The sequence below is a fragment of the Stenella coeruleoalba genome (assembly GCF_951394435.1).
Source record: "Stenella coeruleoalba genome assembly, chromosome: 14".
NCBI lineage: Eukaryota > Metazoa > Chordata > Mammalia > Artiodactyla > Delphinidae > Stenella > Stenella coeruleoalba.
This window is the reverse complement of record NC_137160.1, coordinates 89,175,959-89,197,870: the sequence shown is the minus strand read 5'-3', so window position 1 is coordinate 89,197,870 and position 21,912 is coordinate 89,175,959. Positions and strand designations below refer to the sequence as shown.

General features: G+C 64.1%; 1 protein-coding gene across 6 annotated transcripts in view; it reads right to left on the bottom strand.

Moving 5' to 3' along the window:
• Positions 1-21,912, bottom strand: part of FBRSL1 (fibrosin like 1) — an 86,920-nt gene that overhangs the window by 13,630 nt on the left and 51,378 nt on the right. For all 6 annotated transcript variants that reach the window (XM_079942633.1, XM_079942634.1, XM_079942636.1 and 3 more), the window contains exons 5-6: positions 20,384-20,413; positions 2,019-2,064 (exon numbers count right to left, since the gene is read on the bottom strand). In XM_079942633.1, the coding sequence (XP_079798759.1) occupies positions 2,019-2,064; positions 20,384-20,413 (76 nt within the window). The remainder of the gene's footprint in view (positions 1-2,018; positions 2,065-20,383; positions 20,414-21,912) is intronic.

Here is a 21,912-nt window from a genome sequence, read left to right as displayed (position 1 = left end):
CCCCCCTCCTCACCGCCCAGAGCCTCTGCTCCCCTCCGGGCTGCGGGTCTGCCCTTGGGCCGTGAGCTCCAGCCAGCCGGAGCCAGACGCCTGCTCACTTCAGACCCTCCTTTTGAAACTGCTACAAGGGAGGCCTCAGGTCACAGCCCCAGCGGCCAGGCGGAGGGCAGCACCACCCACGTGAGCAGCTTTGCCTGCACGGGGCAGCATCCCGGTCCCCAGGAGGAGTGGAAATTCAGGTCGCTGGGCTGTGGGCTGACCCCGCGGCTGCCACGCTGAGTGAAGAGCTGGCCACAGCCTCCCCTGCAGCTGCAGGACAGTGTGACCCAGGCTGGCAAAGAGGTGAGAGGTCTGGAGCCTCTGGGAAGTCTCCTTCCCTAGGGCAACACCTCCCTCTGCCTTGGGTCTGTTTGCTTAGGGACGCACGTACAGAGGAGGCCATTGCCACCACTCCTGCAACAAGGACAGGAACAGAGGACCGCTGGCTTCAGCCCACTTGCTGCTCACAGCTGCCCAGGGACGCTAGCCCCTTGTCCCCTCCTGTCTCTCGCACATCTCCACACGAGGCCCTCACAAAGTAAGAACAGCCATCAGAATGGGAAGAGGCAGGCATGGGCCATGCAGACCTGGACGCGACCCCACGTGCACCACGAGTGCCCCAGACCTTCTGGAGACGCCTGGAACCTTCTACGAGCCTCCTGCCACTGGAAAAGCATGAGCACTGCTACTCATCACCCCCCCGCCCTCCGCCACTAGGCACCTCTCTGGGCACCTCAAAGCCCAGAGTTCCCTGAACTCTGCTGAATCGTAACCTCCAAACCTGTGGCTGTGACCTTATTTGGAAAAAACGGTCTTTGCAGCCGTAATCAAGCTAAGAATCTCAAGATGAGATCAGTTTGGAATCGGGTGGGCCCTAAATCCAGTGACAATGTCCTTGTAAGGGACAGAAGAGGAAGAGGCCTCGTGAAGACGGAGGCAGAGACGGGAAGGATGCAGCCAGAAGCCAGGGACGCCCAGGTTTGCCGGCGATACCAGGAGCTGGAAGAGGCAGGAGGGACCCCTCCCCCGGAGCCTCTGGAGGGAGCGCAGCCCCGCGCACACTGGACTCCAGATTTCTGATCTCCAGAACCACGAGCAGGTGAACGCCTGTCGTTTCAAGCTGCGCGGTTTGTGGTCATTTGTTGAAGCGGATACGCCCTACGTTAATTCCGTGTGAAATGCCAGCTCAGCGTGCCTGGCTCCTCGGAGCCTCTGGTGGGCCGCCTTACCCAGGCTCCCCAGCAGGCGTCTGCTCGGCTGCGATGCTCTGACTCGAGGAAGGGGCTTCTTGAGTTCAAGGCACGTAGAGGCCATGCCCGGCTACCAGGCCAGCAGGACCACAGGGCTGCGGGTGCCCCAAGGCCTGTCCTGTGTGGTCACATCCTGAGGGAGGCCTCCAAGCAAAAGGGTCCCTTCTCTGCGCTGGGTCCAGTGAAACCCCCTTCCCGGCCACAGCCCACAGCCGACAGGCTGGGTCACGAAGGCCTATCCTGGCCTTGATGGGACCGTGGCCAGACATCCACCCTCCAGAACAGTGCCTGCCAGAAGAGCTTTGTGGGACAGTGAGATGCTGGGTACCTGCGCCATGCCACTCGGGGCTCACTGGCCAGGGCCTGGGTGTGCTGGCGGGGCCGCATCCCGAGCCGGGAGCTGCTGGCCACCCCGGGGCCCCTGAGCCCGGGGAAGTGCGTTCCTCACGGTCCCGAGCGGTGCAGGGACCCCGCTTTGGGAACCGCCGCTCCAGCACTGCCCAGCTCTGGCCGAGACACTGGCCCCGTTCTCAGCTTCCCTTGTTTCCTTGGGGTTTTCCCCGGGGGTTGGCGGGGGGGCGGGCTGCATCCCTCAGTAAATGACAGCACCCAACTCCTGCCTGAGGCTCTGCACCTGAAACCCAAGACAGCCTAACTTGGGGGCCGCCACGGACTTCAGGAATGTGTCCTGTCCCTTCCTAGAGGCCAGGAGCCCAGGGACACACGTACCTTTATCGGCTGCCGGGGCAAAGAGCTTCTCGGAGCCCACAGACGCCTGGAAGAAAGAGAGGAGGGTCAGAGGCCAGAGAGACCTACAGCGCTGGGGTGAACCTGGCCCTCACCCCCTGCCCCCGGCACCCAGGAAACAGGTCTGGGCAGGTTCTGCGCACACAAGGGCCGCCCAGCCTGGCAGAGCACATCCTTCTGTGCCCACAGCCCCCATGGAGGAGGGTGACCACGCCCAGGCCCAGCTGCAAGTACTCGGACACAGGTCATTGGCCTGTGATCAGAGAACCCAGGACGCCCCACTCGGCAGGGATGCAGGGGCTCAGCGGGGCCCTGCTGGGTGGGGAGCTAGGACTTGGGGATCGGGGCTCCGCTGGGCCTGGCACTGGAGGTGGCAGGGTGGGGGCAGCAGAGCTGGGATGCCCCCGCCCCCCAGCCCCAGGCTGCAGGACATCACCTGCCACGCCCCAGACATGCTGCGTCCCAGGTCTGGGGACCCCGGCCACCACTGATGCACTGAGTATCCACGTGGAGTGGGGCCAGCCCACTTCAGGAGGGAACGTGGCAGTTTCTGACGGGCCCCTGGGCCGCTCGGCCTCTCCTCTCCTGGGGAGACGCCCCTGTGTGTGCAGGGCCTTGGGAAGGACAGGGAGGATGAGGGTGTGGCCCACCCGCTGGCTCGCGGCCGCAAGCCCGTAGGCTGTTCTGAGCAGACCTTTTCTTCCTAGCTGGTGTTGTTTTCAAACAGTTTCGCTGAGATATGATTCACATACCATGTAACACGCCCACTGGAGGCACACAGCTGTGAGCAACCATCACCTCAACCTGTTTTAGAACATTTTCAGCCCCAAAAAGAAACCACATGCCCTTCAGCTATCAGTCACCCCAATCCTCGCATCTCCCGCCGCCCCGGGCACCACTACTCTGCTTCCAGTGTCTCCCGATGCCCCCATCGTGGACGTCCTCGGGGAGAAAGCAGACAGTGGTTGCTGTTGGCGTGGGGTGACTGGGTACCAAAGGGCATGAGGCCTCCTCCCAGGACGTCCACTATCAAGAAAGACAGAAAACAGCCGGGGCTGGCGAGAAAAACGTGGGGAAACTGGAACCCTTGTGCGTTGCTGGTGGGAATGTTAAACGGTGCAGCCGCTGTGGAAAACGGTATGGAGGTTCCTCAAAAAATCAATCACAGAACTACCGTATGATGCGGCAATCCCACTCGTGAGCATATGTCCAGAGCACTGAAAGCAGAAGCTCCAACATGTATCTGTCCACCCACGATCACAGCAGCATTATTCACAAGAGCCAAAACGTGGAAGCAGGGACTTCCCTGGTGGTCTAGTGGCTAAGACTCTGCGCTCCCAATGCAGAGGGCCTGGGTTCGACCCCTGGTCAGGGAACTAGATTCCACATGCCAGCAACTAAGAGCCCGCCTGCTGCAACTAAAAAGATCCCACATGTGGCAACGAAGATCCCGAGTGCCGCCACTAAGACCCGGTGCGGGCCAAATAAATAAATACTTTAAAAACCCCAAAAACCAAAAAAAACAACAAACGTGGAAGCAACCCAAGTGTCCATAAACAGATGGCTGGATAAACAAAATGTGGTGTATACACACAATGGAATATTAGTCGGCCTTGAAAAGGGAGGAAACTTTGACTCGGCAGCACCGTGGATGACCTTGAGGACGTGATGCTCAGTGAAGCAAGCCAGTCGCAAAAGGACAGATCCCGTGTGCTTCCACGATATGACGCCCCCAGAGCAGCAAGTCCACGGAGACAGGGAGCAGGCTGGCGGGTGCCGGGGGAGGGGCGGGGCATTAGTGTTTGACGGGGACAGAGTTTCAGTCTGGCAAGATGAAGCAATTCTGGAGCTGGATGGTTGCACAGCGATATGAATGTATTTAATGCCCCGAGCTGTACACCTAAAATGGTTAAGATGGTAATTTTGTTATGTGTATCTCACCATGATAAATAAAAACCTTAAAGAAAAAAGCGTGAAAGAGCGCTCTGGGGGTGATGCAAACATCCTCTGTCGGACTCTGGCGGGGGCATGTAGTGGGATGTATTTGCCGAAACACCAAACTGTACACTCAGAACAGGCGCGTTTTGTTTGCACGTAAATTGTGGTGCAAGAAAGTCAATCGTGAGACGGGGACTGAGGTGAGAACAGACTGACAGGTGAACAGAACAGAAACAGGAGCCCCAGACAGTGACGCACGCAGGAGGCCCAGTGCAGGCAGGGCCCGGGTCTGTGGGAAAGGGCAGGAGCTGCTCGCACTGAGGCTCCCCAGGCCCGTGTCACTCCAGGCCTGCTGACGGCAACGTGCAGAGCGAACCGTGAACAGACCGCTGCGCCCCTTACACTCGTGCTGGGCTGGGGCCTCCTGCCTAACCACACCCCGAAACCCCGCACTGGGAAGAAAACAGGTGGCAAACGCAGCCCGAAAACACAGGCCCACGCTCCTCGGGCTGGACTCGGACCCGCACCAGAGGGGAGTCCCCAGCGGAGGATCCCCCGCCCAGGGGAGCGGGGAGCTGAGGCCCGGCGTGCCCTCTGCAGGGAGGCTGTGGCTTTACCTCTTCCTAAGGGTGTTCCCGAGGCATCCTGCGTGGTGAGCAGCCTGGATCGTGGCCTTGCCCGAGGAGACCCCCGGGGGGTGGGCGGGGATGGGTGGGTGAGGGGTCCACCTGAGCTGGGGGTCCGCGGGGTCAGGACGGCATAGTCAGCAGTGCCGGCCCTCCTACCGCTCAGGGCCAGGATGGGGACACCTCACGCCGGCTCACTCTGCACTAGGCATGGCCCCAGCTCTGCTGGGAGCTACGGCCAGGGGCCCCCAGAGCCCTGTATCCTCCCGCAGAGGCCCATGAGTCACCGTTCCTCCCACCCAAAGAACCCCAGGCCTAACAGGACTGGACCCTCGCCATGACCCCAGGAGGGGGTCCTGTTGACACTCCCACTTGAGGCCACACAGCCCGAGTGACAGCTGCTTAATTACTAGCTGGTCTCGTTAACACTCTCGCAAATTAATTCTCCACACAGCAGCCGAGAGTATCTTTAAAAACCAAACCAGAACAAGTCACCCTGGACTGAAAACACTCCAGTGCCTTCCCACCGCCCCAAACTACAGTGTGAGCTTCTCCCCCTGCCCCGAAAAGGGTGTGGCCGGCCGGCCTGTCTGGGCCCTTGACCCAGTGGCTTCGGCCAAGTCCCCACAGGCCTTCCCAGACCCCGTCAGTCTGAGGGTGCCCCGCCCCCACTGGCGCACGTTTAAATCCTCTTCGCCTGCTGCCCTGCACCAGCGGGAGAAGGGCATGAGTGGGCAGGGCTGGCGCCGCCCCAATGAGATGGGCCAGAGCAGGGGCAGCCACTCTGCTCTCCGGAGGCCGCCCCCTCAAGGTCTCCATCACCTGAGGCACCGACAGCCCCTCCGGGCCTGGGGGTGGTGCTGACCGTGCAAGCAGCCCACCCCAGTGCCTCATCGGGCGCTATCAGCAGGTGCAATGAATGAGCTCAGCCTGCAAGCTGTCATTAGCTCCCAGGGCTGTGGTCGCTGGGCCACTGGGAGGGGGAGGGGCTACTCCACGGCAGGTCGGCGTGTGTGCCAGCCCTCACCTGATACAGCAGGGCACCCCGACCCACCAAGGCTGGGGTCGCAAAGGAACGTGGTAGAGGCGTCACTGTGAGAAAGTGCGTTTGCTCCTGCGGGGCAGGACTGCCCTCGGTCCGAGACTGGGGGTGGAGGGAAGAGCGGCAAGTCCAGTTAAGGCTGCAGGCGCCGCCGCTGCCCTGCCCGAGAGGCCCAGCTAGGCCAGTTCTGGTTCACTTCAAGGCCCCAGAGCCAGGAGGTGGCGCCCCAGACACTGGGAAAGTGAAAGGGGAGCACAGGAAGGAGTGGAGGGGGGCGAGGAGCGGCGACGGGGAGCGTCTTCCCTGGCCCTGCCAAGCCCTGGGATGCCACCCGGGCAAAGAAGGGAGGCAGGTGGCAAGGCCACTGTCCCCTGTCCGTCCGGTCCTCACAGCCACACTGCCCAAGTTAAAGTTTGCTCAGGGAAGCTGAGGGATCCAAGTCCCCACAGGGGTCGTGGGCAGGGACCTGGCAGGCTTCCACCGCACGGCAAGGGCCGGGATACCGGGCCAGGCACAGCCAGGCCCACTGGAGAAGTCTCTCAACAAACAGCCACAGGCATCCTTAGCTCCCAGGACCTCTGAGGCCGTGGCTCAGGTTCCAGCCCTTCCCAGCACAGGCACAAAGCCACCCCTGCTGGGACTTGGCCCAGGTCGAGGTCCCTCGGTTCTTTCCCTTCCAGGACAAGGGGTCCGGAGCCGGCCAGCTGACCCAAGGCGGGTGGGCAGCCCTAGCGCAACCACCAGATCTGTGCTAATAACTTCCCGAGGATTATCCACTGGGACTTGACCCAGGCAGCGCCGGCACCCTCCAATCCTGGCACTGAGCCGGTGTGGGTGTGAAAGGAAAGGGTCACTTCAGGCCAAAGTGCAGGTTGGAGGTCCCCGGGCTGCAAGTTCAGGGTCCCCGTGGAAGAGGCCCGCTCCGTACGGAGAATGTCAGGGTCAGCACTCTTTCCCCGGAGATACGCAATCCCGGCCGCGGGCGGAGGTCAAGGCGCGCTTTGTTTGCGAGGACCCAACCTACGGGGCAGCCTCGGCCCAGACACGCGGCACAGACTCCGCCGGCCGCGCCCCGCCCCAGACAAAGAGCTCCAACTCCGGGCAGGTGAGCGCGGCGGCGGCCGGGAACCCGGGCGGCCGAGCCCGCGCCAGGGCGCAGACAAAGGCGCGCGTCCCCCAGCGCCCTGCCCCGCCTCCGCCGCGGGCCCCCCAGCGCCCTGGCCGAGGCCCAGGACTCTCTGCGGGTCTGCCGCCACGTGCGCCCCAGGGGCACAGGCGGAGGTACGTGGGGTCTCCGCGCGCCCGGCTCCCGTGAGAGACGGAGTGAGCAGAGCGCCGGGGGCCTCTCCCGCTCCCCGTTCCTATAGAAGGGGCGGCTGCTCTCTCAACCCCGGCCCCCAAAGTCCCGAGTTCCTCCCCGCAGCCACCAGCGCTCACTCACCGCGCGGGCGCCCCGGGTCCGGCGCGCTCTGCAGGCGACCGCCGCTAGTCCTCGTACCGGAGCCGGAGTCGAAGCTGGGCGGCATGGACGCGGGCCACCGCCAGCCTCGGCCCGTCGAGGTGGCCCCTCTCCCGTGGCGCCCTGCCTAGCCGGAACCCAGGCCGGGGGCGCGCGGGGCACGCATGTCCGCCGCGCCGACTCGGCGCGCTCCGGGCGGCTCTCGGTGCGCACTGGGCTCCCGGACGCCGTCGGGCGCGGCGCAGGGCCCACAGGCGGCGGGGACCGAGGCGGCAGGCTCACTGCTGGCTGGCGCGCCGGCGGCGGCCAGGGAGCGCGGCGGGGCGGGGCGGGGCGGGGCGGGGGCGGGGCGCGGGCAGGCCCGATTAATCCAGCCCCGAGACGCAGATCTGCCCGCACGGGGCCGCGGACTTGGGTTCGAGCGTTCGCCGTCCCATCCCCGTCACCAGGTCAGAGCGCGCGGTGCCAGCTGTACCGAACGCTGTATGGGCCGGCTCCTCCGACGCTCACAGCAACGAGTATGGATGGCTCCTACGCCCAGTTTACAGGGGGGAAAACTGAGTCACGGAGCGGCGAGGTCGAGGAGCTGGGACTTGAAGGAAGGACAACAGAGCCCCCACATCTGTCCGATGTAAGCTCCGCCCTCAGTTTCACCATCTGCGAAATGGGGATGCAAAGTGGGAGAAGGGGTCCAACTAGTTACTGTAATTGCGAGTACACGCCAACCCTGACCACTACTCCGGAGCCACCTGGCCGCTCCGTGGGCTCAAACCGAGTTCAGATCCAGGGGGAACAACCGCCCCTTGAGAAGGCTGAGTATCTGCCCCACATGGATCCAGGCCCACGGGGTGGCACCTAACATTCCAGAGCGCGCAGGTGCAACACCAGGACGCCAGCAGCACAACTCCCAATCATGAAACTTGCTGTAAAACAATCCACGGAGGGTAAGGGGGCCGAGGGGCTCCTGGAAGGAGTTTGAGAGCCCACCTCTAAGCTGCTGTGGGGCTAAGGCCACCAGGAGGTCAGCTCTGGCGAGGCATCCTGGGACCCACAGCTTAGAGCCCAGGTTCAGGGCCTGCAGACGCCTGCCCTAAGCTGGGTGATCAGAGGCGGGTCCATTCAGCGGGGAAGCGCGCAGCCATTCAAACGGGACCCTGGGACACAGCTCCAGAGCCTCGGGCACTGGGACAGCGCTCCCTTTTCAAAAGGCGGCAAAACACAGGCAGACACATGCACTCACACAGCCCACAGTTAATCTCCAACCGTAAAAAAGAAATGGCCAACGGTGCCAGCCTCTAGGTGGGGCTTTTAAGTCCTTTTGTTCTGTTTGAATTATTTACCAATTACATATATTCCCCTTACCCCGCCCCCATAAACATCATACCACGAAACCCTGTTTCCTGCCATAAAAACAGCACATATGTGGCACCGTGCTGAATGGCTTCTAACCATGAAATCACTGGGCCCTCACGCCTATCCCTTGAGGACATACTATTGTCATCTCCGTTTTGCTGATGAGGAAACTGAGACAGAGAAGTGAGGTGACATGCTGGAGGCCACGGAGCTGGTATGTGGCAGGGCTGGGATTGGAAACCCGGCAGTCTGACCCTGGGGTCCGTGGGTTTAGCCAAGACGTGCTCTTCCTCTAGGAGAGCAGTAGAGACTGGTCCTGGGACGTGGGATTCTGGTGGGAGAACCCTGACTCCCAGGCTGGGGGGTGGCTGTACCTCAGGGGTGGGTGTCTGCGGGCCCATGTGCCCCCGTGCCCACTGCACCGTGCCCCAGCAGGGTGTGAGCTCTTGCACTTGGCCCAGCTCCAAGGCCTCTGGCAGCGAAGGGGAAAGGTGTTCATGCAGTGGGGTGTCCTGATCTACCCCTCTGGGGTCAGCAGCAAAAGGGCCCTAAGCCCAGAAGTCTGTGAACCTTACACAGCAAAGTGGAATCAAGGTTGGTCAGTTGACCCGGAGATGGGGAGACGATGCCATGGGCACAGCTTAATCTCAGGGTCCTTACTAGTGGGAGGAGAGACGGGAAGACGCTGCCCTCTGGCTGTGAAGATGGAGGAAGGGGCCGGGAACCCAGGCATGTGGGCGCCTCTACAAGCTCAGAAAGGCCGGGAAGGGATTCTCCCTGGAGCCGCAGAGGGGCCGGCCCAGCCCACAGCTTGACTCCCGCGGGGACACTCCTGTGGGACTTCTGGCCTCCAGACTGAGAGATAATAGTGTCGTACTCGGCTGCCGAGTTGGTGACAACCTGTCACCGCAGCCACACTCAGCTACACTCACAGCCAGGACCCCGACCAGGGGACGGAATGCAGAACAAGCCGCCCCATCGGCAGGCCTGAGTCAAGCTCACAGCCTAGTGGGAGAGAAGGGCCACACACAGGGAGACAGGGAATACGAGTGCAGATGGGGTGGACAGACAGTAAAGGGCAATGTGAAAAGCAGTGACGGGCACTGATCTGATGGCAGCTGGGGGAGCCTTCCCATGAGGCGCGTCTGAGCTGAGGCCTGAAACATGAGAAGGACCAGGCTACGCTGAGGGGAGCTCAGGGAAGAGCCTTCTGGGGCGGCCACAGCCAGTGCAAAGGCCTTGAGGCAGGAACAACCTGGCAGGGCCAGCCAGGGAGGTGGGGTGGGGCACGGGGCCTTGAGGGCCATGAGAGAGCTTGGGCATTTGTGTTGAGCAACAGGAAGAGATGTGTGTGGGATCTGAGGAGGAGACGGACGATGAGGTCTTTAAAAAGACCCCTCTGTAGGATCCGCCACAGGGCTGGGTGGGGCGCAGGGAGCTGGGCTAGGAGCTGCAGTGACAAGCAGGCATGGGGATGACAGGGGGCAGGTGGTGGGGCCCCTCCAGAGGTGGGGACAGGGGCTCTCCCACTGGAGATGTCAGCTGGCAGTGGTTACGGAGCTTGGAGCTCTGGGGGCGGTGACCCTGGTGCGCCAGCTCAGGCCACCTCCCCCAGTTGAGCAGCTGAATCCTCGGGGCCCCAAAGGTACACTGCATCATCATGTCTCCTCCGGATGAGCAGCCGGGCTGCACCCAGTCTCTCCCAGCTACCTGGAGACCCCACCCCTGGCAGTAAAAGTTTCCTGGAGCCCGTGGCGGTGGGGAGAGCGGGTGGCACCTGAGGGCTGGGCCAGCGCCGGGAACCAGCGGGAGCTTCTAGCAGCTTCTCCAGCTGCAGCCCGGCCTCGTCTCCCGGTCCAGACCAAGCCCCTGGGTCTGACCATCAGGTCATGGTCAAGGTCTCAGTGTGCCCCCCGGCTCCTCTCCCACCACAGCCTGACCTTGGAGGAGCCTGTCTTCCCGTAATGACGCGGCTTCACTTCAAACATCATTCTTAAGACCACCTTGGGCTCTCATGGTCCTTGAAAAGGCCGCAGTCCTTGCCAGGCTACCTCTGAGCCACGGCACCGCCCTCTGGTTTGGGAGTAAAGTCAGACCTTGGGCAGGACTGGCTTTAATTCTGTTTAGAAAGGAAAGTGGCTGTGATGTGAAAGATTTAATGAGGTTAGAAATCTAGAAGGAAACGGGGCGGGACTAGATTACCAGGAGGGACATCCCTGTGCGACTTCCAGGCCAAACAGAGGTAACCCACTCAGGGCCCGCGCGTGGTGGGCAGGGCCGACAACCAATCTTAGAACCACATCTGTCATCGTTACACAGAGCAAGGGGGAGGTGTCGTCACAGGGGCCATGGAGGGGCTCCACCCACAGCCGGGGGGCACTGGGAGTGCCCACCCCACGGCCAATCAGCCACGTCAGTCGCTGGGCTCCGCTCGGTTGGGCTAAGGCGCTGACAGCTGGCCCGCTCCCTCGTGGCTGCCTCTCTGGGGGGCAAGTGGATGCAGGGGCTGCAGACGAAGGCCTGTGGGCCGTGTGACAAGGACACCTGCCGAGACAGGGTCCCATGCATGTGAGAAGGCCAGTGTGGCTGGGGGGGTCACTGGGGGGATGGGGGCCAGGCTTCCTGGGCTGGGCTCCCCAGCCTCGGTTCATCCTTGCCGAGCTGCGACTGTGGCCTCACACAGAGCGACCCCGTGGCTGTGGACCGGAGCGCAGACGCTCTGGGCCAGGCTGGCGGGCTCAGCGGAGGGGAGGGCGTGGGAGGCGGGGCGGGGTCCAGAGGGTCCTCGCTAGCTGGGCATGTCCATCATTGGTGTCCAGTGTTGGGAAAGAAGCAAAGGCCAGAAAAATCTACAAATGCTCACTAATGGGCCGACCAAGGGTGAACTCAGACCCCGCTCAACGCTGGCTCGCCCTCCTTCCTGACCAGAAAATGCAAGTTCAGTGCAAAACGGCAGAGGGGTAACTGCAGACTGTGCCGAAGATGTGAGGGTGCGTGCAATTGGGAAGACCCTCTGGAAAGCCTTGGAGGAGGGAGGATCTGATGGGCTGGGGAGAACAGCCGCGTGGATGCTGCGTGAGGCTGAGTGGGGCTTCTAGGGCGCAGGAGGCCCCGGGCCCTCTGCAGCCCTCAGCGCTGCGGCCACGACAACCCTCTGCGGTTTGTGCTGCCCGTGAGGCCGCTGCGAGCAGGCCAGGGCAGCCCGCTGCGGCGGCTGAGTGTGGCCCCCAAAGACATGCACACCCAGAACCTCAGGATGTGACCGTGTTTGGAATTAGGGTCTTTGCAGCTGTGATTCAGGATCTTGGGGTGAGTGCACCCTGGATTGGGGGCCCAAGTCCTATGACTGCATCCTTCTGCACAGAGGAGACACAGACACGGGGGTGCGGGAGGGAGGCCACGTGACCACGGAGGCGGAGATGGGAGCGATTCCACGAGCTAGGGAAGCCTGAGGCCACCAGGGGCAGGAAGCCTCCTCCAGGGGAGCGCGGCCCTGCCCACACCTTGATGCCAGGCTCCCGGTCTCCGGGACGTAGGAGAACAACTTCCTGTGCTTTAAGCTGCCCAGTGTGTGGTACTGGGGTCCACTGAGTGTGCGGTGGGCACCCTGACCAGCCCATCCCTGAGGGGAGTGGGTTCTCAGCCGGTGTCTAATGCAGAAGCCATGAGCTCCAGGTATCAGGAGGGGCGTGTGGGCACTGAGCGCACCCGTGTATGTGCACACGCGAGTGCCCACTGAGTGCACGTGTGTGCGACACTCCGTGGGCGAACACGCGCACGTGTGCGGGTGTGAAGGCGTGCGTGTGTGTGCGCGTGGGAGCACGCGCGTGCGCGACGCAGGGCAGGGACGTGCGGCGGCTGCCTGTCCCCAGCCGCGTCTGCGTCTGCACGAAGGCCACGGAGGCCTGGCTCTCTTCAGCCAGAGCAACGGCAAAGCCCTTCCTCTCGGGGCGGCGCCTCCGGTCCTGCTGGGGACCCGGGGGCACAGCGCCGTTGTGGCGCTGATCCAGCTCTGCACAGTGGCAGGGCCGGGGTGTGCAGGGACGGGGTGGGGGGTCTCGGCCGCCCTCTAACCCCTGCCCCAGCCACCTGACTGGTCCTCAAGCTCTGACCATTTCTGAAAGCATCTTCTTGTTCTACGTGCTTAGCCTCTGCCTGTGCCCTGACCAATCCGTGGTTCCCCCAGGTAAGGACCACCCACCTCGCGAGCCTGCACCAGGCCCCTGGCGCCCCCGCCCAGTGAGGCCCCCTCCGAGGCTAGCAGGGCAGATGTCGTCTGAAGGTGCTACGACCCCTCCAGGCACAGAGGGGTATGGACACCCCAGGGCCAGAGGACAACCTCCCTGTAAGCGCCCAGGCAGCCCGGTGCATCCCTGCGGGAGCCCGGGGAGACCTGGAGGTGGATGCGGGAGCTGCCCGGGGTCCTGCTCAGCTAGTTCTGGAAAGGCCAGGGCAGGGGAGGCAGCAGGGGCAGCTGGCCCCCACCGTGGAGGCTTCCTGCCTTCTCCTCCAGCCTCCCGGCTCCTCCTCGGCCTCAGCGTTCCCATTCAGCTGGAAGGTGCAGGTGCAAGTCCCGCCCGGCACTCAGGTCTGTGTGACCCCAGCAGGAAGTTAAACTCTCCGCACCCAGCTTTCTGCTGAGCACAGCGGGCACTCCCACCTTCGCTGCTGTGCCGGGCCTCACACTACACGGCGCTCGTGGACGGGGCCCCTCGGGTCGGTGCCCACCCCCCATTCTCTGTCCCTGGCGGCCATCACACCTGTCTCACGTATGCTGGGACACCCCTCAGGCTCCTCAGACCCAGCACCTCCCAGACTGAGGCCCTCCCCTACCTCTATCCCGTGGCGTCCTGCGGCCCCCCACGTGCCCAGGGCCGTCCCAGGGGAGCAGTGGGTTCCCGAAGGCATCAGCGGGTTCTAGCGTCCCAGCCCACAGGCCCTAGTGGGCCTGGATGGACCCAATGTGATCACAAGGGGCCTCATAAGAGGGAGGCAGGAGAGTCAGAGAAGACGTGACCTCAGAAGCAGAGGTCAGAGTGACGAGGGGAGGAGGCTACGAGCCCAGGAACACGGCAGCCTCCAGAAGCCGGCCAGGCAAGCAAACACGTTCTCCCTGGAGCCTCTGGAAGGAAGCAGCCCTGCTGACGCCTTGGTTTTGGCTTAGGGAGACCCATTTTGGACTTCTGACCTCCTGAACTGTAAACCTGAGCTGTTTTAGGCCACGCAGTCTATGGTAATTTGTTACAGCAGCTGTAGGACACAAGCGCCTCTCCCACCCCTGCATCCACAGCCCAGGCCTCCGCCCGCGCCTGCTGGGACTCTTGCAGTAGCCTGACGGTGCCTGACTCCCCCGAGGCCTCCGGTCCTGGCAGATCCTCACTCTGTACCTCGGGTTCCTCGCTGAGGTGGGGCTGCAGGACAGATGCCGCGTCAGAGGGTTATCTGGGGCGGAATGAGCTGACGCGTGCAGGGCCCAGGAGGCGCGGGCTACATTTCAGTCATCGGATCGTGGTCCTTGCTGGGACCTATGTGCCGCCCCCGTGCCTGCCTGGGACCCTCAGTGAGCAAACCGCCAAAGGCCCTTCCTCTTCCTCGGGCAGCCCCGTGGGAAGACACGCTCTGGTTGGAGCAGCCCTAGGTCACGGTGCACAGCCCGGAGCCCCTGTGAGGACACCCTGGTGAGGTCACCGGTGTAGGACCCCCTGCACCGGGGAGCACCAGCTCCCTACACCTCTGTCCCCCCAGCACCCGGCCTTGGAGGGGGGCCCGCGGCTGGGAGAGAGGAAGACGGGTGCACCGCCTACAGACTACGGGAAGGTGTTCTCGGGAGCGGGGCCGGGCTGGCACACGGAGGAAACCTCTGTGAGCAGGGACGCTCCGAGGGCAAGCAGGGGCGTCCTGCGGGAACTGGGGGCAGCGGAGGTGGCGTGGGAGGCAAGTACCAGCGGGATGCAGAGGGGAGCTGCCCCGAGACGGGCGGCAGGGACGCACGCCGGGCGCTGCGCGGAGCTGCTGTCGGGCTGTCGTGCCCTTTCCTGGCTGCCACAGGGACCTAAGGGGTGGGTCCAGCGAGCCTCGTGTCAGAGGCGAGAAGGCGGGGGCTCAGAGGAGGCCCTCGTCAGGCATCAGGCGTCAGCGCCTGGACCAGCGTCCGTGCTCACTGCAGACTGAGGGCCCCGAGCAGCGAGGCGGACCCGGGGCCTGGGGGGTGGACGCCCGCCCGGCCATCTCAGCAGCAAGCGCCGACCCCCCAAGCCCCAGCCTCCCCCCCGGGCCACAGGCACCGCCACAACCCCCGTTCGCAACGCTTAACTAGAGAAGAGCGAGGCTCGGGGCTGCAGGGCTGCCCTCGGAGGACACCCGGCCCTCCGGCCAGCCACCTGACGGCCCCATCCCCGGCCCTGCCCGTTCCCGCAGCCCAGCGCGGGGAGCACGTCCTGGAGGGCTGGAGGGGCGAGCCTGGCGGGCAGGCCAGACAGACACCCCTCAAGAGAGGGCTGGGTGCTGGCCGGGCTGCTCAGGCAGACGGCAGCCGGCCCGGACCAGCAGGCTGCCTGACGAGCCCCACACAATTTTTCACCCCGTATTTTTCCAATAAAACAACAGTTAGACACCAACCGCAGCCATCTGGCCGCCCGGCTCCGGAGCCTCCTGGCAGCTCAGGCCGCCTTCCCCGCCAGCACTGAGCGCCCAGAGCAGGGCCGGGGTGGGGCGTGGGGAAGCATGTAGGGGTTCTGTGGCGAGGGGAGCGTCTCAGGGGGCGGGGGGCCTGCATCCCGGGCGTGGGCTGCCCCCGGGGCAGGGCCTGGTCCCGCAGAAGGGGAGGCGGCGGAGAGGTTTTCCATCTGTCTGTCTGTCCCTAAGTCTGCGCGTCACCCTCCGGGGCTGGGCTGGTTGGAGAGGCCTCGCGGGTTTCCGGCTGTCCGTGTCCGGGAGGCACACTGTCCTCAGCATGTCCGCACCTCGAGCCAAGAGGCAGAGCCCGAGGCCGGTGGGCAAGGGGCGGGTGGGCCGGCAGGGGCCCGGGGCCGGGGAGGCAAGCAGGGCAGGAGGGGCAGCTGTAGGCCCTGGAGGTGCAGCTGCTCTCAGACCCTGACCTCAGATGCTGGCGGGCGCGGGGGCGCAAACCGGCCAGGAGACACGGAGCCCTGGTCTTCCCGCTGCCCTGCCCAGGAGGAGGCCTCCTTGGGGCTGCCTGCCCGGCACGCCGTCCCCAGCGCCCAGCACGGGTGTGGAGTTAGTGCCCACAGACCCCCGCACGGGGCTCCGCCCTCACTCTCCCGCCCCACCTGCACACCCAGCTGCGTCTCCGCAGCCCGGGGGCCTTCTGACCGCTGCTTCCAGTCTGCTGTGCACCAAGAAGTGTGACAAGTCAAGCTTGTCCCAGCTTCGTTCAGCCTGTTCGCGGCCAGGCTCCAGGGGAGGCCAGGGCACTGCTGTCAGCGGACGGTGTTTTCCTTGCCACCTGTGCTCTCGCGGCCTCGGAAAGGCAGGGCTCTGCCCCGGAGTGCAGCAGAGGGCGGACGCCTCTCTCTGCTCTCCCCGCCCTAGGGGGTGGGGAAGGCGGGGGATGGTAACTTTGGCCGAGGTCCCAGGCAAGTGTCCACCCTGGCCCTCTGACCTGCGCCTGCTTTTGGACGGGCCCAGAGGAAGTTACTCATTGCCCAGAAACCCAGCTCGGGTAAAGGACAGAAGGAACTCCAAAGGTCTCTCCAAACCCACCACCCCAACTCAGACCCAAACAGCCTCGAGTGACCGGGGGTCACTGCCATGGAGGAAACAGAGCGGTCTGGACCGCAGGTGACACCCTCGGTGTCTTCGTGTCCCTGGGGAGCACTGCCAGGGCGAGGCTGTGTGTCAGGGACCTCCCAGGAAGGTGGCTCCCCACCACACTTGGATCAAAAGCTGAATTTCTTGCCATGACTTTTTACAGTGTGGCCTCTCTGAGCTCAGCCACTCTCTCCCTCCCTCCCTCCCTCCTTCTGCTTCGGCCCCACTGGACATTTTACATCAACATCATCGCTGCCTCACCACGCAGGAGGCGATCAGTCAGGTTGTAAGATCAATGATGTGGGAAAGCAGAATGCAGGTAAGATGGCTGGTGCTACAGCTGCTTCTGTGGATCAAGAGGTGGCTATGAGGAAGGAAGCCATATGCCAAGAATGGCCAAGCAGAAAGACAGAGAAGCCTGATGACCACAGACAGGCCATGCCAGCCGGGAGGGTCCACATCTGGGCCTTTAGGTGAGAAATGCAAACTCCTTCTCTAGTCCAGTTCCATTACAGCTTCCTCCCTGACACGGGGCCATGTGGTAGACAGTTGGCGTGTGCACCTTGAAAGCCAGGACAGAGGTAGGGAGTTTATCGCGTAGGCAACAGAGGTCTCTGCATCCTTCTGTAAGGGCAGAGATGTGAGCTGGCGAGCAAGGAAACTGTGCCACGCCCAGAGGAGAGCTGGTGAGGGCAGGGTGAGGGCAGCTGCAGCCTCCAGACCTACAGCCCAGGCAGCCACGCAGGGCCTGGCGAGTCACAACAGCCCAGCCAGTGCTGATCACACACATCCCCGTCCCGGCGGCAGAAATACCAAGATTTGTCCATGCTGGCTGGTGAACAGCCCTGGGGCCCTAGCGGGGGCCCTATCCCAGGGGGCAGCTCTGGGAAGCCCCAAGACCTCCCCACCACCAGGCAGCTCTTGGGCTCCGTCCAGGCCCCCTTCTCCGAGCGGCACCATGGTCCGCTGCATGGAATCTCGGCCTGGCCTCTGGCCTGCATCTCCAGCTGTCTGGAACACACCCTAGTGTCCCAGAAGCCCCATGTGCTCATGGAGAAGGCAGACGTGGGTGACCGGGGAGGAATCCTGTACCTTTCCCTGGCTCATCAGCTGAGAGGCTCTCTGCAGCATGGCCCGGCTCTGCCCACTTCAGGGGGCCCATCGCCCCACAAGTGGCAGGCCCAGTCACCCGGTGCTAGCTCAGAGCTCACCATAGCCCAGCAGAGGCACCCCATCACTCACGGAGCAGGTGGCGACAGTGGGAGGCTTCTCTCTCCCTCCCCCTGCCTGGGCCCCCCTAAGGCCTGCCCGCGACGGAGCCAGGGGTGGTCACATGCCCATATCGCCTGTGCAGCCCACTGGGGGCCCACCGCCATGGCCACGCCGGGCGCCAGTCACCACGGGGAAGACTGGGCTCTGCCCCTCCTCCTGGGGAGCCCTGGCCGCCGAGGCCCGGTGAGAGTGCCACGGGGTCAGCCCTGGCGCAGAACCCCGTCTCTCCCAGCAGAGGCCTCCGCAACTCGGACCCTGGCCTTCCCAAAGACCCTCCGAGTGGGGCTCTTCCCTCACGCTGCACGGGGAGTCGTCAGGAGGAACTGCTGGTTCCAGACCCCACCCCAGACCCGACCAGAGCGAGCTCCCGGGCCACCCCCGGTGACCGCGCCTGCTGTGCCCATCAGCCCTCGGCCAGGCTGAGCTCGGGGCCACGGCCAGGGCGCGGGTGGGCGTGAATGCAGAGGAGGCCAAAGCCACGGCCTCCGGCTAGCCCTCGGTCACAGCCTGCTGGCCTCGGTGCCCGGGGTTGACGGCCCTGGGCAGAAGTTCTCGGCGTGCCTGGTCGGAGCTGCCACGTGGGGCTGTGCCCTGGCTCGGCCCCTTCCAGCGCCTGGTCTCCACTCCAGGGTCCTCGCTCTGGCAGGAGGGGTGGACCAAGGGGTGGAGGGTGAAACATGCCAGACCCAGCGCTGACCAAGGGGCCCCTGGACAGAGCAGTCAGCTGCCTCAGGGTCTCAGAAGCCCCTCCCCACACCCCCTCAAAGCAGCCCGTGGCCTCAGAGAGCGTTTCCTGCAGATCTGCAATTAAAGGAGGTGCTGAAGGTGATGGCCCAGCGCAGCACTTTCCCAGGCGCTGCGATCTAGTACATTAAAGACATCAGGAGTGGGGCTTCCCTGGTGGCGCAGTGGTTAAGAATCCGCCTGCCGAGGCAGGGGACACGGGTTCGAGCCCTGGCCTGGGAAGATCCCACACGCCGCGGAGCAACTAGGCCCGCGAGCCACAACTACGGAGGCCTGTGCTCTAGAGCCCACGAACCACAACTACTGAGCCCGCGAGCCACAACTACTGAAGCCCGTGCGTCTAGAGCCCGTGCTCCGCAGCAAGAGGAGCCACCGCAATGCGAAGCCCGCGCGCCGCGACGAAGACCCAACACAGCCAAACTAAACACATAAACTTATATAAAAAAGACACCAGGAGCGACAGCTCCTGCGGAAACGCGGCACCTGTCCCAGCGCCCACCGGCGGCCCGACACCCTGTCCACTCACAGGACGGCTGAGGGGCAGCACTCGGGACCACAGACACTTCCTAGCTGCCCTGCCCTCTGGCCACCTTCCCCGGATGGTCTAGACCGCAGCAAGGACTCCACACAGAGCTTCTGGGCCCCTCGCCTTGGGCGGCGCACCCCCAGCTCAGCCGCCCACACCTGCTCCTCCTCCATTCGCCGCGCGACTCCTGCCCCCTCCCGGCCCGTGGGATGAACGCTCGCCCAGCCCAGACCCGTGCCCTACCTCATGAGGCTGGGCGTCCGGACCCCAGGCATCCGCTGCAGGCCTGCCCTGACCCTGAGCACCCTGCTAGCCGGCCTGGGTTCTTTCCACACTTGCTCATGTGCTCATAGGCTGCTCTGTGCTTGAGCGTGAAGCCTGTACGAGGGGGGCTGGCCGTCTGTCCGTCCACAGCTCCTGCCCACGCAGGTCAGGACACACCACAGAGGCAGCAACTGAGGCTCTCACACCGCACAGACCCCTCCGACGGGACCACGTTCCAGTTCACAGAAACTTGCCTAGACGCCAGTTGGTATTCAGCTGCCCTTCCATCTGCCTCACACGAAGAGCCCTCGTGCACACTGGCCCCGCTGCCTGGACACTTGTCCTCCTTGGTGCCCAGCGCCACCCCCGGGGGGCCCCACCCCGAGGACGAGGGGCTCCACCACGGCGGCGCGGCCACCTCCTGCCGTCTCACCACCGAAGGCCCTTCAGGTGGGCTGCTAGCTCGTTCACCAAGAACGGCGTGCCCGGCCTGCCCGGGTTCCAGCTGTGTGACCTCAGGCAGGTTCCTTACCCTCTCTGTGCCTCGGTCTCCACTTCTACATCAGATGGCGACAGTCCCTGCCCCACAGGGCTTTGGGGCGGTGAGTGCCAGGCGCCTGCACCCGCTGGGTCTCACGCCTGTGCCCGCTGCTGCTGGGCGCTGCCCGAGAGCCAGTCCCGAGGGGCGCGCCCAGCTGCATCCCTGCCCACACAGAGCTCAGCACACAGTAGGTGCTCTGCAAGTAACTGCTGAGCCAAGAGCTCCTCCCCTTCCCCCAGGACACACAGGGCCCTGCAGATGGCCAGGACCAAGGTCTCCTGCACCCCAAGGGCCAAGGCAGGGGCTGCGGAAAGGAACGCAGAAGGATGCCGGCACCTCCGGGAGGCCCCGCGGCTGTCCCTGTGCTAACTCCCTCACTGCATAAATCCCGAGTTAGTAGAAACTTCATTGTTCCTGAAAAGCGGGGGGTAGGAGGGAATTGCGAGGGGCCAGGCGCTGTTGCTATTAGCGGAAGTCTCTGTTTTGGGGTGATATTTACGGCCCCCAGCATGGAAACGCAACAGAGTGTGGCCCCCGCTCTGCCCATGGCTCCCCCATCCCAGGGAACCCTGGACTGAGACCGCTGCTGACAGGCCAGGAGCTGAGGCCCGGTCCTGCAGTCCCAAGGGGCCCGGGCAGTGTCCCAGGTCCCAGCGTGGATGTCTACCGCATCTGGTCCTCAGCCAGGTCAGGGAGGTGACAGTCACCCGCACACCCCACAGGAGAACCACGACCTTTCTGCCTGGTGTCCAGGCCCTGCCTGCTGGGGTCCAGGTCAGCAGGAGGGGCAGGTGAGGGGGTGGAAGGCTTACCTTGTCATCCCCGTCGCTCTCGCTGTCGCACTGCAGTGGGGGGAAGAGAGAGAGAGAGGTGAGTCAGCGCCCCACAGGCGGGTCAGGTGCTAGGGGCTGAGAAGGTGAGAGTGTGGGAGGGGCCTGGGCTGGGGGGGAGGGCCAGAGGAGGTGGCTCTGGCCGCTCCACGCCCCGACTTGGGGCCTCAGGTCTGGGATGGGGGTGTCCCCAGCCAGCAGGACCAGGGGCCCAGGCACCGGGAGCCGGGAGGGATCTGGGGGCCTAGGCAAGCCCTGGGTGGGGGCTCCATCGAGGACCTGGGCAGGGGGCCGGTTGTGGGGTAGGCGAGGCAGAGGTGAGACAAGGAGTGCACGTGACCGGGCAGATGCAGGCCAGCACCGGCACGCCCCAGCAGGCCCAAGCTACCCGGTAACCCCAGGAAACACGTGGAGCAGCCCCCCGCCCCCTCAGGCTCCCTCCCAGGTGCTGAGCTCTCCAGGCAGCGGGGGTGCCGCGGTGAGATGCGAGGGGCCCCTGGCTGCTTACAAGGCCGAAGGACCAGGGCTCAGGGGAGGGACTCTGGGCACCGCCTGGGCAGGGAGACAGAGAGGCCCAGCCTCGGGTGGCCTGAAGGGGCCGCAGGGAGGGCGGGGGGCAGTGAGGGCTGGGACCCGTGGAAGACGAGCAGTCAGGACAGCCTGTGCTGCAGGTGCTGCCTGGCGGGGTGGGGGCCACCTGCTCCCCCTGCCCTCCCTGCAGGTGCCCCAGCAGAATCCGCTCCACGTTGTAGCGCAGCTGGTTAAGGGAAGATTGTGAAAATCGTGCAAACAAATCCTTGTTTTCCATTTTCAGTGAGCAGAGCTTTAAAAAGAAACCACAGCAATTTTCCCCCTAAAAGAATATAAACCATAAAGAATCTCTTCCCAGCAACTGTAATTGTGACACGTTTATGTCAAGTGAATTACGCTGCTGAAAATAAATCTCCCCGGGCCGCACAGGAGGGTGATGGGCCCCAGGCAGACATGAGGACGTGCTCCACAGACACGTGCTGTTTCGTGGGGCCCTCCACCAGACCCGTTCTGCGATCGCACACGCCCTCCGCGCCCTGGGGCGAGGGCCGGGCCGGGTCCAATGACAGAGTTCACCGAGTGTGGCGGCCTGCCTCTGCTTTAGCAGGTGGAGAGTGACCCTGGGGACAGGGGGATCTTCCTGAGGCTGACAGCAGCCCCGTGGACCCTCTGGCCCCCAACCTCGCACTGCACCCTGCAGGCTGGCCCAAGACCTCCAGGGCGCGTGTCCCTTCACAAATGGCAGAAGGGACCACGGGCCCAGTCTCCTGGCCGTACAACCACGGTGAGAGGCCAGGTCCACCCCTCATGGCTGGCTGGCTCTAGCAGGGTGGCTGAAACCCAGAGACAGAGCAGGAAGGCGAGAAGGGGAGGTGGGAGATGAGGCTGGAAAGGCGAGTGGCCAGAACGTGCAAAGCTTCACTGCGCAGCGAGCTTGGACTGAGCTTTGTCGTGCGGCCACATGACCGGCACTTCCGGAC